Here is a 20,241-nt window from a genome sequence, read left to right on the forward strand (position 1 = left end):
AAGGCTTAAAAGTTTTCTCTTTAAGATTGGGAATAGAAAAGGTTATCTCATATGACTACCCCAACATTCAAAGGAATCCCTAGGTAAATTATTTTAATCAATAGGTGAATTCGGCAAGATTGCTTGATACAATATTAATATAAAAAAATCAACTGGATTTCTATACTGGGGCACAGAAGTCAAAAAGAGTTAAATAATATCAGTTGAGAAAATTTTTTTAAATTCAATATACAAATCCTATATATATATATTTATATATCTAAAGGATATGTAAGACATCTACACATAAAACTATGAGTTATGATAAAGAACACCTAAATAAATGCAGACATATCAAGGTGATGTATTTAATGAGTGAATCCCATAAAGATATTATCTCCAAACTTATCTAAATTCAATGTAACTGCAATTAAAATCACAACAGGTTTTCATGGCAATTGAGAAACTGATTCTAAAATTTATATTGAAATTCAAAGGTACAAAAATAGCCAAGGCACACTTTAAAAAGAATAAAGTGGTAAGATTTGATCTACTGAATATCAAATCCCATTACAGAGCAACGGATTAAGACACAAGGCTAGACAAACCAATCAATGAAATCAAACATCCCAGAAACATTTCATCATCTATAAAGAAATCTTATTGGCCAGATGCAATGGCTCATGCCTGTAATTCCAGCATTTTGGGATTACTGAGTAAGTGGGACTGTAGGCTGTACAGTTTGTAAGCCTCCTAAGTGGGACTGTAGGCTGAAGTGCAAGGACTGCTTGAGCCCAGCAGGTGAAGGCTGTAGTGAGCTGTGATTGTGCCACTGCACGCCAGCCTGGGTGACAGAGCAAGACCCTGTCTCCTAACAGAAAAATATGTAAGAGTTGAACATTTACTTCACAAAAAAGATACAGAATTGAGTAATCAACATATGTGTTTAAACTAAATAGTAATCAGGGAATGCAAATTAAACACATGAGAAACTATTATACACACATCAAAATGGCTGAAGTGAAAAAGATGGAAAATATTAGGTGTTGGCTAGGATATCTCATCAGCTGTATATATGAGTTCTCATTGCTTCATATCCTAGTCAACACTTAATATTTTCTTTTTCACTTTAGCCATTGTGATGAATATGTATCAGTTTCACACTTAGGAAAACATTTTAACATTACCTACTAAAGCTGAAGATACTCAGAAATTCCACTTTTAGTTATAGACAAAAGAGAAATGTTTATAATATACACTAAGTTTAAAATACAAGGATGGTCATAGAATCATTTATGAACACCAAATGCTGGACACCATCCAAATGTCTAATGACCAAAAAAAGACAACTGCAATCTATTCATTCAACAGAATACTACACAGCAATGATAATGAACTAACTGTAGTCAAAAGCAACAACACTGATAAATACCACAAAAGAAGCCAAACAGAAAAGCATACATACTGTAGAGTTGACTCAATTTATATAAAACTCAAAATATAGTCAAAATTAAACAATAAAGTTTCAAAATTTAAATCTTAGGTGGTAGCTTCTAAAGTGCTGGCAATGTTCTAATCCTTGTCCACGCACATAGTTACAAGGGTGTTCTACTTTTAAAAAAATCACTGCACATTTCTGTTTTGTTCATGTTTCTATATGAACATTTTCTACTTGCAAGTGTGAAATAAAATGTAATATAACCTTAATTATCAGAAAACTTTTATATAGTTTAATATAAACTATGACATAATGATCCTATAACTTTAATTAGAGGTCAGGGAAATGAGAAGGGTGACTGTGTGGGGTTGGAAATGATGGATGGGAATGGCATGGTAAGTGTGGAGTTTATCTTCCATAATGAGAACCACCTGACAGTGCCTAACACTGAAAATCAAGCACACCATTTAAGGATGTTAAAGTAAGTCTCATATAATCAGCGAAGATAACAGTACCTGTTCTGTCAAAGGGGAAAACTACAAGATATAAAGTTGGGGGTCTACTGTTTAACAAATCTTGTGAAAACTACTGTTTGACTCTTTCAAAGTTAAAAAAAAAAAATGCAGAGGTGGCGAGAAAAATGCCAGTATGCCACCATTTTATAAGCAGAACCTGCATCAGCCCATCTGTTGCTTACTTCTTTACTTTTTTCTATCACATTTTGTGAGAGTCAGTATTAACTCTGCCTAAAGGAAAGTTCTCTAGAGAGACACAATTCCCCAACTCTCTTGATTAGCTCATTTGTCAGTCTTAATAGGAATATGAAACATATACTGAGAAACATCTAAGTATATTAATTATACTCGGGAATACGTAGGAATTATTAGTAAAGGAAAAAAGGAAGAGAAAGTCAACCTTTCTTCTCTTTTATCTCCTAATGAAAAACAAAGCTATAGGTAAAAGTTAAAGTATATAATGACTTAAAAAGAAAACATAAAAAGAATAGTTTAACAAGGATTTCTACTTGTGAATAACACCTGAACTATGGGGAAATGGCAGGAGATTAGCTATAGTATGAACTATGAATTTAAGCATTTCTAAATGTAGTTTAAAAAATAGGTATAACTTTTAAACTCAAGATACACACAATTAAAACACTACTGTTGTCAAGTTAAGGTGCCCCTAATGCATAAAAATAAGGCCAAAGACAGTATAATAAAGTTATATGAAATATGCTCATTTATCATTTCTAAATAAATCTGATTTATTCTTAACTGACATCTTAATTATCCATATTTACATCTGGAATATAACAACTTTTCTCTCTTTTAACAATCCAAGACAAACAAATGTTATGATTATACATTAGCTATGCCTTCTCAGTTTCTAGAGCTAAAATGTCATGTCAATTACTTAATAAGATTTAATTTTACCTTGTTTAATCTGTCCTTGCACGATATTACTGGAAGTTGGAGGGGAACCCCTTGCCTTAGAAAGGTCTGGGGTGCTTGGTCTAGGTGGCCTTAAAAAAAGAAGAAAAAAAAATATAAGATACACTTTGACATTGTCATATTTCCAGAACTATTTAAAATATAAAATGTTCTACTTCTTAACAAATCACAAAAGAAACATACATACAACATTTTCAACTTACCGTTCCAGAAAGATTTTTTTTTTGTTTGCACCTATTGACGTTCTCTATTTCAAATGACTAAATGTTAGCAAGTAAAAATCTGACATGTACAATTTGTGATTTTTATTAGTTTAAGAAATATTTTCTAACATACTTAACCCTTTGTTCTTCAATATTCAGATGCTGAGATTTCAGACTACTCCACGGCATTAATCCAAATGAATTTATAGAAAGACAGATTAAAAGCCTTCAGCCCTAAAACCTGAAAACAGTCATGAGGCATTAAGAAATCTTGGACTCTATAGGCAGACTGTCTCAGTTGTGAATTCTGACACTACCACTTACTAGCTACGTAACTTTGGGCACATTACATCATCTCTGTGTCTCAGTTTTGTTATCTGTAATAAAGGGATAACAAAAGTACATACCTTATAGGGTAAAGAGCACTAACAAGTTAGTTTTTGTAAAGTGCTTACAACAGAGACTGACACAAATTAAGCGCTATGTAAGTATTTGTTAGAATTTTAATTCTTCATATGGTAAACACTCAATAGAGTATAATAAAAAGTTGTCTCGATAAAAAGAAATTGAGGCTAAGTATTCTAGAAATATCAAAATAGTATTCTGCATTTTTAAAAGTTTTTTCTCTATTGAAAAATTCTGACTCTACTTCTCACAAAATTCTGACACCAAATCTCTGAACACGTCATTCATGACATATAAGTTACAATGAGAAGAAGCATTTAACCAAGTGGCTTTTTTTTTTTGAGACAGTCTTACTCTGCTGCTTAGGCTAGAGTACAGTGGCACAATCATGGTTCACTGTAGCCTTGAACTTCCAGGCTCAGCCCCTCAAGTAGCTGGGACTACATGCATATATCACCACGCTCAGCTGATTTTTATTTTTGTAGAGGCAGGTTCTCACTATGTTGCTCAGGCTGGTCTCAAACTCCTGGCCTTAAGTGATTCTCTTGCCTCAGCCTCCCAAAGTGCTGGGATTACAAGTGTGAGCCACCATTTCTGGCTTCAAATATACATTTTGAATTGAATATTAGGGCAAACTTCAAGGACATACCATTTTATAATTATATTTACAAGAGCTAGACTACACGACCAACTTCCTCATTCCAAATTTTTAGAAGTAACAACTAAGTATGTCAACGTATATGTAAAAGTATATAATTTTATTATGTTTTAACTGGGCATTTTGAAATTGGTGTTTTAAAATGTAGAAGGGAAACAACCGAGATGACACTAAAGTAATCAAGTTGTATAGAGTCAAAAAAGAGTAACAATGACAAAAACAAAACAGGTTTCTTTTTTGGTAACTTAAGAATAAAAATCAAACTATCATGGTCACACCTGGTAGGACCCTTCTTCATATGATCACCAATAAAAGTTGCATTGGTCATACTCATTAAAGTATTTGCCAAAGAAATGATAGACAGGAGATGCTGTGTGGTGACGGCTCGGGACACTCCGTAAGTTCCCTTTCCTACTCCCTCAGTCGCTGGCACCTTCCTTCCCACTTCCATTTTCCCATGTGACAGTTTACAAGCAGGCTGATTATAACCAGGCAGCATCAGTGACATATGGCCTCCTCTTGACAAGAGACCAAACGATACTGTGCAGTGGGGTTTCAACATTCCAAGGCGATCCAAACAAACTTCATCCAGTACTTCATTCAAACCCCAGGCATGGAGGCAGGACATGAACAGCTTTGCAGTGTCCATAGTTAAATTATATTCTAATAGGGTCAATGGCTTCGATTTGCTGGACCGATATTCAGGATCACTTTCTTCCCTTCTCTGCCTCATTATCTCCTCATCCTCCTCTTCATCATCAAGGAGGTGTTCCTTGATGTTCTCTTTGATCGTTTCTTTCACTTGTTGGAAGAGAACCGCTGCTCGTTTTCCAGTTAGAAAAGAGCCCCCTTTGTCTGAACTGCCAGATGCTTTTTGCAAATTCTCTGGGGAAATAAGCGCAGTATTCGGCCTAGAGGCTTCTTCAGTCAGGAGTTGAATAATCAACGCTTCCACATCAAAGAAAAGCACATGTATGTCCGGATCTGTTAGGTTTGTCTTTATTGCTTGAACCATCAGGGAATTATGAGAATATTTAGGTAAATTTCCCTGTAATAAATATTTTTAAAACATAGTTATAATTAAAAGTGCTTAATTTCATATATTAATAAACAATCAGACAAATTAACATGCTTATTAAGCTGTACTTTTAGGAATCTATATCATGAAAGATAACACACTAACTTCGCCCATCAGCAACATGTAAAAGGTATCGGCTTACACAATTAGAAGAACTTTATATTGAAACAATCACAAAATTGCCAATTAGTTTAAAAACGAGGAAACTAACAGCTTATTATTGAAAAGAGGGTTATTTTTACTCATAGGACAGATTAAAATTTGTTTCAGTAATTTATGAGCAAATTCTGTCTCTGTGGAATAATCTGTTTACCGTGGCTCCCAATCCTTTAAGTTGCTACAACCATCATACCCCTCCTTTTTCCGTTTTACCTTCAATCTCTCCCTAGTCAGATTCCATTCCCTGAATAAAGAACGTATTAGAGTCTACTTAGATTCTTTAAAGAAAAAAAAAAAAAGCTATCTTTCAACCATACTCCCTCTTCTATTTCTCTCCTCTTCTAGCCAAATTTGTTCCTTTTAGCCAAATTTACTTAAAGTAGTAGACTAATCCAATGAGAATTCTTCAGTCCCTCTCTTCCCTAATGTCTTTGCAGTATATAACACTGTTATTTTTTTGCTGAGCTAGAAAGAAAAAGAGAGACAGAACTAGAAGAAATAATAAAAAGCTCCCTCTCCAGCATCCTGGAGAGTACCTCCTGGTAAGTCTACTTCTGTCAATCTCTCCCTCTCAGGCAGCTGCCCTGATAACTCATTCTTCCTCCCACATGGAAACTATCACCTACATGTAGATGGCTCTCTAATTTCCATTATCAGCCAGACCACTCTCCTAAAAGGAGTTTCAATCCTGTAACCTCAATGGCTTGTACTGGGATGTCCTCCAACACCTACCTCACATTTTAACGTGCTCATCTCCACCCCCTCACTAACCCTGCTGTGCCTCCCGATTCATCAGTTGGGAATCTATCCCACCGTCACGACAGAACTTCAGACCCTTATCTTTGATCCTCAAGACAGGTTTCACTGTCCCGAGTCTCTCCTTACTCCAACATATGTGACCTCCACAGAGCCACAGACTTCTCTCTGAGGCAAAAATCTAATCACGTAACTCTACCAAAAACTTTCCATTATCATGAATTAAGAAAACTAGACAATACAAAATTCTTAAAAACTAAATCAAAATATAGGTAAGTATCTCTCTGATCTTGAGATGAGAATGGAGTTTCTAGACATACTTAAAAGTTCAACTACTACAAAAAACATGTTAGATGACAACCAAAAAATAAGAATAAAATGTTCCAGAAATAGGACTGATAAAGTTTTAATAAATACAAACATTTCTTAAAAGCAATAAGAATACTATTGCCAAAAGAAAAAACAAAAAGAAAAAAACTTTGAAGAACAAAGACAGTAAAAGAAAAATAAAGGGTGCTGCTCAAATTAGTGGTCAAGGAAACAACAGTTAAAATAATCACAAGATGCAATTCGTTAAGTTATCAATCAGTAAACACTAAGAACAGTATAGAGAAAGTCAAACTCTTACACTGTAGGTGTGAATTTAAATAGTTTGAAAAGAGTAATTTCGCAAAATGCTTCATGAGCCTTTATAATTGAAATTGTTTGATCCAATACATTTATTTCCAGGATCCTATCTTAAATAGTCAGAAATACAAACAAGGATTTATGTTCAAAGATGTTCAGTGAAACAGTATCCATTATTTTAAATTGGAAACCTAAATATATAACAATAAGGAAACCAGTAAATAATTTATTCATAGCCAAATAATATAACAACAGTATTTACAAATCATCTTTCCTGGGCACATCTAACCATGTAGAAAAATACTCATGTTCCAATTTTAGTAAGATGAAGCTATACACACATGCACATGTACATGTGCACACACACACAACCCACCAAGTATGATTCCAATTTCACATATTTAATACTTAAGTACATATACATACACACACACATATATACATACACACATATATCCATGGCAACAAAGATTAGAAAGAAATGCCTGAAAATATTATTAGAATTTTGTGATGGAATTATAGAGCATTTTGTTTGTATTTTCATATATTTCTTAGATTGTATATGATCATGTAATCAATATATATTACTTTATTAGAAAATAAAGCTCTAGAATAAGATGTGCACTCCTTTAGCACAATTTTCAAGGTCCATTACAGTTTGATATCAAATACTTTCCAAGTTTTAACAAATAGGCCCTAAGACCGTAACAATGGGCCCTCACATATAAATCCTTTTACTTATTCCCTTTCCCAAAATGCTGTTCTTTTACTCCACCTCCAATCCCTTCTCTTCCATAGACACCCTATTATTCCACAAGGTAGATGTGTATCAAATCATCACACTGTACACATCACAATACACACAACTGACAATCTGTCAATTGTCCCCCAGTAAATTTGGGGGATGGGAGAAAGAGACTAATTCTGCCAAGGAAGTTACTCCACAGTGAATCCAGTTCCCGTAATGTTTTATGTCTACGACACATATTTCTATGTCGTTGCCATATTTATGTAATTAGATATTTACATTTTCCTATACTCTACACGAACATTTCAAAATCAGGGACCGATCATGTCTTAGTCATCTTGTATAGTCTTAAACCTATCACAGTACCTAGCAGAACAAACAAAGAATATTTTGAAAACTGTATGCAACTGGTTGGTCTAACTAAGTGCAGTGGTGTTTAGAACCAATTGGTCACAACCAGTTACAGATTTCTTTGTCCCTTCTCCACTCCCATTGCTTCACTTGACGAGCCTTGAAATTTTTTAGTAAAATTATTTTAAATTGCCAATCAGCTATTCTGTCATAAAATTACCACAAATCCCCTTAACTGGTCTCTCTTCTTAGTTTCCTCCCCTCTGACCATGTTTCTGTCTAGCTTAAGAGATTTCAACATTCTGTTGAACCCAAGGATAAAATCCAGACTTATCTGCAAAGCACAAAACATTCTCTAAGAGATACTTTTGCTTACCCTTCCAATTTCATCTCTAACCACTATCCCTATAACTTCTGCCAAATCAAACCACTTGTACTTTCCAGGATCAAGTAGTTTCAGACATTTGTATTTCTGCATATGCTTATGCCAGAATCATGCTCGCTCCTGAATCTGTCTTCTGCCACTCAAGTCATACATACTTCTACTCATCCTGCAAGAAATATTTCAAGTGGCTTCTCTCCTAAAATTACTTACAAATTTTTCAAGCAAATCACTACCTTCTGTGTAGAAACTTCTGCTCTGAATATTTCTATACTACAGTTAAGCATACATATTTATGTACAGTTATACATGTGATAAATTTATACTACACAATCATAAAGTTACAGATGCAGAAATAAAATCAAGACTTTCCAAATCTCATTCTCGTATCTAATTCATTCATTCCCCCTTGTGTGGGGGACACAAGACATAACGCTTATTATGTCTTGTGTTTGTACAAGGTACTGAGAGTACCAAGATGAGTCAGAAATGGTTTTTCTAGTCATGGAATTCAAAACAGATGATGCTGTGTACATAAGTTATTAAAATGTAGGATGAATGGTGCCATAAATAAACAGATAAGGCACAAGAAAGAGACGCAATGGAGAAAGTACCAACTCCACCTCTGGTGACTGGGAAACCCTCACAGAAGATGTAAGGAGCAATGAAAAGAGCACTCCTGGCAGAATGATGGCCAGGTGTGAAATAGGACAAAGGCAGAAGTATCACACGATGGATACTACTGAAACCACAAATGCCCAAGATGAAGAATGCAAGGCATGGCTTTATCCTGCAGGCTTGGGAGCCACTAAAGCAGTATTTTTCTCAGAATCATCAGGAGTGCTTGTGAAATAAAGCTTCCTAGGCCTGATATGAGACCTGAACCAGTATCTTTAGAAATGCATCAGAATCCAATGAGCACCCCAGATGACTTTATGCAGTAAAGTTTGAGAACTATTGTCTAAAGGCTTTAATGAGGGGAGTAACATGATCAAACTTAATTGTATAAACATTTATCTGCCAGCAATATTGGCTAAAGGGAGCAAGACAAGAGTCATGAATATGAAATGGAAGGCAACTGAAACCATTCAGATGAGGGAAGACAGAAATATGCAATAGCACTGAGCATGTAGAAAACATGACAGATTGAAGAATATGCATACTACCCTTTTATTTCTCACAGCACTGTGCTTTATACTTGCTTTTTCAAACACTGAATGGGTAATGTGAGATGCTATGCTTACTGCTTTTTACCTACCAACACTAGTTTGAGTGAATAATAAAATTATATACAAATATTTTATCTAATACTGATATGAAAATTATTATTAATAATGATAGCTACACCACATACGAAGCTGTTATGGCCTAAACACCAGACTAGGTATTAGGGCTGGTTATGTCACAGCAAAAGATAAAATATCATCATATATCAATATTATGTAGACAGAACTGACACTGGGTATGAAGGAATAGGTAATAACATTAGGTAAAACAAGAGCCCGTCACAGTGCTTTGGCAGATGCTGCCTTTCCAGGAAGGATCTGCAAACTTCTTTTAGCAGAAAGAGACCATTACTACCAAAGAATATAAAATCAACCATGTTTAGTAAAGAAATTATTGAAGTAGCAAGACTGACTTGAAACAAAAAGGAGGTAAGAGTGGTAGCCTCAAGATAGCCCTTTAAGCTCTCTCTTCTGATGTCAACCATACATGCCCCCTTTTGGCACCTGCAGATCTGCCAATGTTTCTGTCCCTTCCTGGGAGGTGTGCCAGCAGACAACACACGTGCTTGGACACCTGAAAAGTCATCTAGTGTCTAGGACAATGATATCTGGATGCGATTGTGTGTGATTCCTCTTATCAGAACTTCTCAGTGCACTGATTGTGTCATTGCAGCAAAAACTGTACCTAACAGCAAGCCACAGAAAGTTTTTAAAAAAGAAACAAAACAAAAACAGATGAGAAGGTAACAGGAGGAGACTAAAGGAGAGAAAATGAGTAGCTCCCAAGTCCCATAGATAAACTATAATTTCTGATATCACCAAGTCCTGCATAACTTGTAATACCTGACAACAGATTTAACTAACCCAACAAATTCTTGTTACAACAACATATACGTATGCAGCAAAGTTGTGAGGATAATATTTTGGCTAAATGCATGGAAATGGCAGAATTAATCACCAACATGTCTGATACTATAATATATTACACTAAGCTTAATTATAGGGAAATTAAAACATTTATCCAATTCACAAGTCTCTTGGCTTAATCATAAGATATTCATGTCTAGAGCAAACTAAGTCATTCAAACGAGCTTATATTCTTAACAATTTCAAACACAGGCTATCGGATCCAGGAAATTCTCTAGCAGGAAGCTGAGTATGCTTGCTCTGCTACCTTTATTAAGAACATTCGAAATGTGTGCTCACAAACTCACCTTTACATTATCATGGAGGAAGATTAAATTCAGTTTAACAAATATTTGTGGAGTGCCTATTACGTACAAGATGCTTGGGAGAAAATAAAGCCTCTGTCCTTAAGAAGAAAGCCAACAAGGATAGCTAAATTATAAGGTATATACAAATGAAAAGGTCTCAAATTTGCTAGTAAAATTCAATGATAAATGCAAAATACATCTATCTACACACCTGCTTAGAAGGGTAGTAAGAGAGACATATTTGACATTTTCAATGTAAGAACCAAGTCGATTGTAACTTTAAATACGGATCTAGCCATTTCAGACTTTAGATAAGGAATAAGACTTAAAGTAATTACAGAAATAAAACCACAGAAAGAAATTATTGGACTGCTTCCTTGTTACTGAAAGTGAACCTGTAGCAATTATAGGTTAAAGGTAGCAGGTAAAATTGTCTCTCAAGTGAAAACCCAAGGAAAAATAACAGAACTATGATCATAAGATTAATCTGTATTCAAGCATGGATATTTTTCAGCACATAAACACACAGGCACACACACACACCATATGCAGTAGCCTCCAGCAACAAAAAAGCAATAACTTAGAATCTGCAGAGGAAAAAAATGTTGATGAATCCGTGTTTATCATTTTATATATTTACAATGTTTATTAAATACTTGAATATATTCTAAGTTGTCATGTCTAGTGAAATACCCGAGAGCCTTGTCTCCTAAAACCAATATTATAATGATATTTTCAGTGTATTTGGTTTTATCCAGTGACAAAGAGAAATGTAAAACACTGGCAATAATTGTACTCTTCCACCATTCATTTCAATGATCCTGACTTAAAGCTTATTCATTTCTGAATTGTTTCTTAATACTGCAGTTTTCAAGAGTATTCTAAAATACCCTGTAAAATAATTTACTATTTATCTTGAATGAACACTGAGTCCAATCTATAATGATATCAAATGGTTCATGCTGTTAATTAAAAGGAGTTTATTTCTACCAGCAAGCACTACAGACATAGGCTGATTTTCATGCTAAAGTATAAAGCAGAAGAGTTAATAACTTTAAAAAAAAATCAGACTCTCTTTTGAAACCAGAGATTAAGGATACTAAGAACAAGGCAAAGAAATATTACACATCTCACACACATACACATACACACACACACACACACACACACTTCTATAGACATCAATACCGAATCTTGAAATAGAAAACTAAAATTTACTTGACAAATCTTAATATACTATTCTACAGAATTATGTAACCATCATATTACATTGCATGTTCTAAATAATTTTAAATATCCTAAATATGGTGAAAAATGGTTTATTGCCTAATAATATTCTGACAGGAAAACTAAATTAAATATTCAATAATTTTACTAGATTTAGTATAGAGTATTTGTTCAATAAGAGTTTTAAAAAATTTCTGAAATTCTGATGCATGTTAAATGTGAAAGGGTCACTGAATAAAAACAAATGGATGCCTTGCTGTAATTTTTAAATATTCTAAAATTAACTGAAGGAAAAACCATCATCTACTAAAAAGTATGGTTTCAATATTAAATATTTTAAGTACTCGAAAAAAACAAGAAAGGAAGGAAGGAGAAGGGCAGAGAGTGAAAAGGCACAAAAACTAGAAAATATCAATAAACTGTGGAAGACTGAAATGGGTATTTGGTGCCCTCTGCTGTTGTTTTACTGTTACTTAACATTAACAGGATAATCTGAGGGTTTTTTTCCCCCCCAGAGAATCCATTTATGTTGGAATTAAACCATATATACTACAATTCATCTTAAATATTTTATTTTAGACAGGATAAGACTTCATGAATAGGTGTGAATGACAATATAGTCATGGAGCTGACTTTTCATGTGTTTTCATTAAATATATTAATAAGCCTAGAGATATTTAACTGACTGAGAGGTTTCAAGGTTTGATATTGCACTATAATTTATTTAATGATATAAATAAAATATATAAATCACTCAAATTGTAACCATTACATACAAATGTTTAGATCATGTCTTTGATAAAGAAAATATCTTTCAAAGATAGTTCTGTAGGCCATGTCTTACTGGATGCCTGAATAATAATATCCAAATAGTAAACATATATTAAGAGATTAGAAGATCAATATATTAAGAGCTTTCCACAACAGCAGCACAAAAGAGATTGATTTTCAACTCTTCCCAAAGGGCCAAGTTACCAAAGTAACCAGTGTTCCTCCATTGTGCAGACCTTTACATGACTCAGTTAACTTCCCTAGCATCAATTATTCTATCTTCCAAATAAAGAAAAGACTGCCTACCTCAAAGAGGTGTTGTAAACAGCAAACAGATAACACAAGCAGTATTCCTTTCACTGGTAAGGGAGAGATAACAAAACCCTGCTCATTTTATCTTAAATGAATGTATTAAAGATACATGTGAACATAGTTTATACCAAGTAAAGGAAGGAAAAATGCAAAAATCCAAAGAGCTCCTGGTATAGCACACCCTTCTAGATATGCTGATACCCTTAATATGCTTGTAAATGAATGGAAACAAGGTGAGATTCTGGGAGGCTCAACTCGGTAAGAAGGAGGATAAGACTAATAATGACAAAATGAAAAGAAGAAAAAACTGCCCTACTCTACCCTGGGTCACTTTGGTGAACAAGCCCTAATTTCAGAAATATTCGTGCTCATGTAGATTCTAACCTATTTTGAACCCTCTTCTCCCATCACTGTCCAACTTGGCCCACATCTTGCTCTTCTCTTCACACAGTGGCCATGCCCACTGCATCTGCAGAGGCTGCTACCTTTACCTGGGATGTTCTTTCCCCACTGTCCTCCTAATGTCAAGTCTGTTTCTTCTAAAAAGCCTTCCCAACAACCCTCCAGGTCAGTTTGTCTCCCTGGGGCTCTCTCCCACTTGGTTTATACCTTAAGTAGTAAAAGGCTCACCACAATGAGTTGCACTTTTCTCCCACATCAGAGCAGAAACCCAATGCCAGGGCCCACTGGGTGTGGGTGTAACTGATGCCCTCTCCAGCTGGTTCTAGCTTGGGACCAGCTTATAGTATATACTCAGTATGTGCTGAATGAAGGCATGAATCAATCAATCAAGAGTATTAAACTAGTGTATGTTGAATAACTATTGTGATAAAATGGGATGACATGTTTGAAAACATTTAACTTCATTACAACCCTATTATCCCAATTTTAAAACCAAAACCACGTTGAAGAGATAAGTCAATCACCCGAGGTCACACAAGTCAATGGTGACAATACAGGAAGTCAGGTTCCTCCTACCACTTCCTACATGTTTTGAATAATTATCAAGAGACTCAACATTCAATCTGTAGAGATTTTAGAGAGAATGGAGGTGGTGAGGCAAAGAGTGAATCCACTCCATATTAGTTAACCCTCATATCCTGGGTTATTTAGTGATTCAATGAACACTTTGCGCTGAGCACTGGAAATATAAGCAGCAATATGGTATGGTCCTTTGAGAAGCTCTTTGTCTGATACAGAGCAGTGGTTCTGAGCAGGGGTAATTCTCCCCACCCCCCACTCCCAAGGGACGCTTGGTAGTGTCTGGAGACACTTTGCTAGTGACAGCTCAGAAGGAGTGCTAATAGCATCTAGTGGGTAGAGGCTAGGGATGCTGCTAAAAATACAGCAGGGCACAGGGTTCCACAAGAAAAAATTATCCAGCCAAAAATGTCAATAGTGTTGAGGTTGAGAAACTCTGATATAGAGAAATAGAGATGGAAACAAATATATCTACCTGCTTACATATATTGGTACAATAGAGTAAGTACTAGGATAGCAATATAATCCAGGTGCCAGAGGATCAAAGAGGAAGACCCAATTTCCCCTGTCTGATTTGGCTGATTATACCTGAAAAAAATCAGGAAGCCTTTGCAGGGACAGAGGTCACAGAACTCATCCTCATGAGATGAGAAGGAGTTAGCCAGGCAAAGGGTGGGACAAGCATACAGCAAGCACTACACTTACTGAAATATAAATAAAGGGGACTAAAATCCAATTAACATTACACTGTAACAACCTAAAATCCTGGCTTATGCTGCTAAATCTCCTCCCATTTTACCGTTCCCTTTCTTTTTCCTACCTCCTCCTTTCTACCCATCTATTTACCTAGAAAATATCACTTTTACCAGAGCTGATTGCTGCTTGGTTTGACTGTGATTGAGGTGTGAATATGATTAGGAAAAGTATTTTTACGCAGAATAAAAGATCAGTGGAAGACATTAACAGAAAGATCTTTGTATATATTTTACCTGTCGTAGCCAACTGACAGTATTGTATAGAATTCCAGCCACAACCACTATGTACGAATTATACTTCCTATACCCGGACACTGCAGTAAACCGTCTCCCCAAGATAACTGGGAAATACATTTCTATCCAAGGTTAATTTTAGGGCCTGCGATATCATGTCATACAAATCTTATGAGATTTACATTGGAAAACGTGTTTAAACCTTGAAATTATTGTTCCTGGCTCACACCCTTGCTGGCCATCCATTGTCCTAGGAAAGTTCAGTATCCATACAAGTCAGTGATTTTCAACTTAACGGTCTGCAGTTGTTGGAGGTCAAGGGGCTTCTTTACAGGATGTAAAAGGATTCAAAGTAGAAGGGCAAATGACACAATGTTAAACAAAGGGTCATTTAGTAAAGTGAGTTACTAAGGTTACTTTTGCTAATTTTGCTACAAGTGCTATTTTTCTATTTGGCTATTTATAACCTTAAATTAGCATGTGACTAGTTTTCCAGAACAGGGGTCCTCAAACTTCAGACCACGAACTCATACTGGTCCACAGGTCCATGGTTTGTTAGGAACGGAGTCCTACAGCAGGAAGTGAGTGGCAGGCAAGCAAGCATTACCACCTGAGCTCTACCTCCTGCCATATCAGCAGTGGCATCAGCTTCTCATAGGACTGCAAACCCTATTGTGAACTGCACATGCAAGGGGTGTAGGGTGTGTGCTCCTTATAAGAATCTAATGCCAGTTTCATCCCAAAACCATCTGCCAAGGCCATGGAAAAACTGTGTCACGAAACCAGTCCCTGGTGTCAGAAAGGTTGGCGCTTGCTTTTCTAGAGACTTTCAGCATTCTAATTAAATGTCAGACTATTATGAATGTAGAATAATGGTACGAAAATTTTAAGCATATGAATACCAGACGATCTCACAGAAGAGATGCCTTGATAATGCATCATAAGCGCTGGCTTTCAAATGCTGTTATCTTGCTTTCAAACTGCAAGTTCCTATTAGATTCCTTATTTAGTTTGGGGATTTTTACTTGCATCAACAATATTTTAAACTATAATTTTCCAAAACACATTCATAAGGCATATATGAATCCTGTTGTTAAATCATATCTTAATCCCTACTCCCAAATTAACCTGTTAGATGGCACTGCATTCTTATCACAAGGCTCTTTATCCAGCGGGAGGAGAAAAGACCAGGAAAGTGCACCACCGAATTCTAAAAGCCATAGTGACTTTCACAACTTCTTGGCTGTCTAAACTCCAGTCAACCTCCCCTCTACCCAACCTCAGCCAGCCACTCCTGTGGCCATGCACACTAGGTCCTGTTTTTACCCAAGAAACCTAAAATGCTAATATCCCCACTCTGGCCACACCTTCTATAGTTCCAGATCTTCCCCCACACCTGCTCTTCAGCCTCTTGGAGCACAAACTGCTGTAACCCGTGTGTGGGAATCATCTGGGAACCATTGAAACTTCCCACACACAGGTTGCAACCCATACCAATTGAATCAGAAAATCCTCATGTAGGAGCCAGGTGCCAGTTATCCCCAAAGATCCGCAGGTGATTTCAGGGTGCAGCATGATTTGGGAACCACTATCATGGGGCATTCGGCCCCTGGATTCCACAATTTCATCAAAGACCATCAGCCCCTTCCTGCCCTTCCTTGCCTGTCCAACCACAGTCAGTCCTATCAGTCTTTCACAGTCACCCTCCATTCCCTTCTACATCTCCATGTCAACTACAAATTCACAGTGAATCCTTATACTTGCTCTTAGACTCCCTCCTTTGCTAATTTCTACCACTCTCATCAGGTCCTCTCCTCAGGATCACTTCCTTCCTCCCCATAGACAATCTTACTTCCAACTTCTGGGAGAAATGGGAAGGAATGTTCTTTCCTCAATCCACATCTGCTAACCACAGAAACATACACCCATCCGGACGCCCAGCCTGTACTCTTTCCCTTCGGTTTCAGAAATAAAGGTTTCCTCCTCCACATCAAGGCCAACTGCATTCCTTCCCTTTATCTTTGAAATCGCCCAGTCTCTCATCCTATGGGGAACCTAGCTTCATCAATTATCAATTCCTCCCTAACCGGATCTAGAACGTTCTTCTCACTACTGGATCATCAACCCCAGCCCACAAATACTCTCAGCTGTCTTTCCTTCTCTTCTCATAGACACATTTCAAAAGTATTATACATTTGCTACTTATTTCTATTTCTACACTTTTCATTGACTCCTTAACCCTCGACAATGAAGCTTCTGCTACTAACAAACTGGGAAGACAGCTTTTAAAAAGAAAACTAATGACCTCATTGACAAACACATTTAGGATCACTCTACTCTGCCTGAAACTCTGGATTCCCTCTGTTTACAGGTCAGCCCATTATCCTGGCTCTCCTCATATGCCTCACACCATTTCTTCTCTGTATCAGTTTCTTTTCCTCCTTTAAGGTTAGTAAACCCCGAGTCTATCTCTGAATGATCTCCTCCACTTCCACGGTACAACAGATGCTGGAGAGGATGTGGTGGAGAGGGACGCTTTTACACTCTTAGTGGGAGTGTAAATTGGTTCAACCATTGTGGAAGACAGTGTGGCGATTCGTCAAGGACCTAGAAATAGAAATACCATTTGACCCAGCTGGGTATATACCCAAAGAATTATAAATTATTCTATAATAGAGACACATGCACATGTATGTTCACTGCAGCACTGTTTACAATAGCAAAGACCTGGAACCAACCCAAATGTCTATCGATAGACCGAATAAAGAAAATGTGGCACATATACACCATGGAATACTATGCAGCCATAAAAAACGATGAGTTCATGTCTTTTGTAGGGACATGGATGAATCTGGAAACCATCATTCTCAGCAAACTGACACAAGAACAGAAAACCAAACACCGTACGTTATCACTCATAGGCAGGTGTTGAACAATTAAAACACGTGGACACAGGGAGGGGAGCATCACACACTGGTCAGTAGTGGGGGCTAGGGGATGGGCAGCGGGGGTGGGGAGGGATAAATGAGGGGAGAAATACCAGATATAGGTGATGGGGGGATGAAGGCAGCAAACCACCTTGCCATGTATGTACCTATGCAACAATCCTGCATGATCTGCACATGTACCCCAGAACCTAAAGTACAATAAAAACAAAACAAAAAAAACCCATCTTTGTATGTCTCATCACCACAGCCCTGCCTCAAGTTTTACTCTCTCAGATTAAAGGTCTGGCAGATATTACAACATAGATGTCCCACAGGAACCTCATACTCACCACACACAAAGCAACTTCTCATCATCCCAGACAAAACCCACTCTTACATTCGATGTGACAGGTGACAGAGCTACTTTCTATCACCCAATCAGAAAATGTGTGAGCTAACCTTCTTTATCACCCATATCTAAGCAATCACAAAGTCTCACGAATGTAACTCACAAATAGTTCTTGAATTTAAACTCTCCCCTCATTACCTCTTATCTGTTTTACATACTGGCTTTCACATATAATTCCTTTTGAGAGTAGAACTACAAAGCTTTTTTTTTTTTTTTTAAAAGTTCAAAAGTCACTGAGGTTAAAGATAAAGCTTAAGCACCTTCATATGGTGCTTCAATGGACTCGCCTCATTCCCCACTACACCTGTCCCCAGCACATGGAATTTCCTACTTCCCGCTTTGCTTGGGCCACCTGTTCCTCCTAGAACAAACTGCAACCCATCTCCTTTCCATCACCTGACTATGTCTACTCATTCCAGAACGTCTCCTCCTCCAAGAAGCCAGTCCTGATCACCTCAAGCTAAGACAGGCTTCTGCAACACTTTCTGCATTTCTCAGCCATCCCACCTACTTTATTAGATTGTATTTATCTGGGGTATTTTCTGAAGATAATTATGACTTATTCATTTGGTTCCCCAGGGCCTAACCCAGTACCTAGTAGTAAGTGTTAAACTGAACTTGACTGATTCAATTATTTTCTAACAGAGGCTTTAAAAGTCAAAGTTTGAAAAATTTCTATATGGTCTCATAAAAAGCAGATTTTCAAGCATATAAGATAATAAATTATTTCATCTCCCAAAATACTAAATTAGTAGTATTTTGCCACAACTATGTATATTCCTAACAAATTACTTCACAATACCTTTGAGTTCCCAAATAAGAGTTAAATATAAAGTATCATATACAAGGGCTAGAAAGCTTTGGCTACTGAAAAGGTCATAGGGTCTAACCGACCCAACACTCCCTATTCTCTCAGCATTCTGCTATTTATTATATGAGACAGCTTAAGAAATTTATCCTTAGTTGTATCTAACCTACATTCCACAACAATCTATATTTCTTCTTAATATAGTGTATTTTTGTTAATGTGTTTGCAAGGAAAAACAAAACTGTTCTGAATTTAAAACCATCATAGAACAAGACTGCTTACCCTTGGCTCAGAATGTGATGAATTACATTTAGTATGAACCATGAATTCCATTCATAAATCCATTGAACATCTATTATATGTAAGGCACAGGGTCAATAAGGCACTAGAACTACGGGGTTTATTAGGCTTCAGGAAGGGTTGTTCTGTTGTGTATGTCATTATTTGATGGTGCTATGCAATCACCACAATAAATCCAGTCATGTCTAATTCAAAAACCCTTAAAAAGGAAAAATAACCCAAAAATCCTGTAATCACCAGAAACTTAGCAAATACGAATTAAATATTTAGTTTTGAGAATTTAGTTTTACTCTCTAAGGAATAAAATACACTAATGTAGTGGTTCAGATTGCATTCATGGCCACCTAAACTAATTTCCTTCAAATTAGAGAAGAGTTGGTAGAAAATTACCCTGAGTTGGAAATTTTCAGAGTATCCATCCCAAACTCTGAAATATACACACATGATGCACACATACATTTACACATAAAGAAGCCGATGCACTCACAACCTACATCTAGTCTCATTTTCTACGTGTGTGAGAGTCCTATCAAAGTGGACTTTTAATGGAGAATTTGGAGCAGATGTCAGATTTGTGGGAGTAGGAAGGTCCAATTCAATACAGAAAGATCAATCATAAGGTATTATCTGGGGAAAAGATCATAAACTAGAAGAGTGGCAGAAACAGAGAAGACTGCTTTCAGGAGGAGATAAAAATGATAAAAGTTCATTTTTGATTGGTTTTCAAGAGAAGATGGTTGAACAGCATTTTTTAATATAGATAATGGGACAAACAGTGATGATATTTACTAGGACAGAAAGAGTATTGGCAAACTTTTTCTGTAAAGAGTCACAAAGCAAAT

The 20,241-nt window shown here is 36.4% G+C and overlaps 1 protein-coding gene across 4 annotated transcripts in view; it reads right to left on the reverse strand.

Moving 5' to 3' along the window:
* Positions 1-20,241, reverse strand: part of WDR7 (WD repeat domain 7) — a 390,653-nt gene that overhangs the window by 263,567 nt on the left and 106,845 nt on the right. For all 4 annotated transcript variants that reach the window (XM_064379106.1, XM_012446433.2, XM_012446431.2 and 1 more), the window contains exons 15-16: positions 4,413-5,182; positions 2,851-2,939 (exon numbers count right to left, since the gene is read on the reverse strand). In XM_064379106.1, coding sequence (XP_064235176.1) covers positions 2,851-2,939; positions 4,413-5,182 — 859 coding nt within the window. The remainder of the gene's footprint in view (positions 1-2,850; positions 2,940-4,412; positions 5,183-20,241) is intronic.

The sequence above is a fragment of the Aotus nancymaae genome, unplaced genomic scaffold (genome assembly GCF_030222135.1).
Source record: "Aotus nancymaae isolate 86718 unplaced genomic scaffold, 86718_ANA_hifiasm-v0.15.2.pri h1tg000020l, whole genome shotgun sequence".
In the NCBI taxonomy this organism is placed as follows: Eukaryota; Metazoa; Chordata; class Mammalia; order Primates; family Aotidae; genus Aotus; species Aotus nancymaae.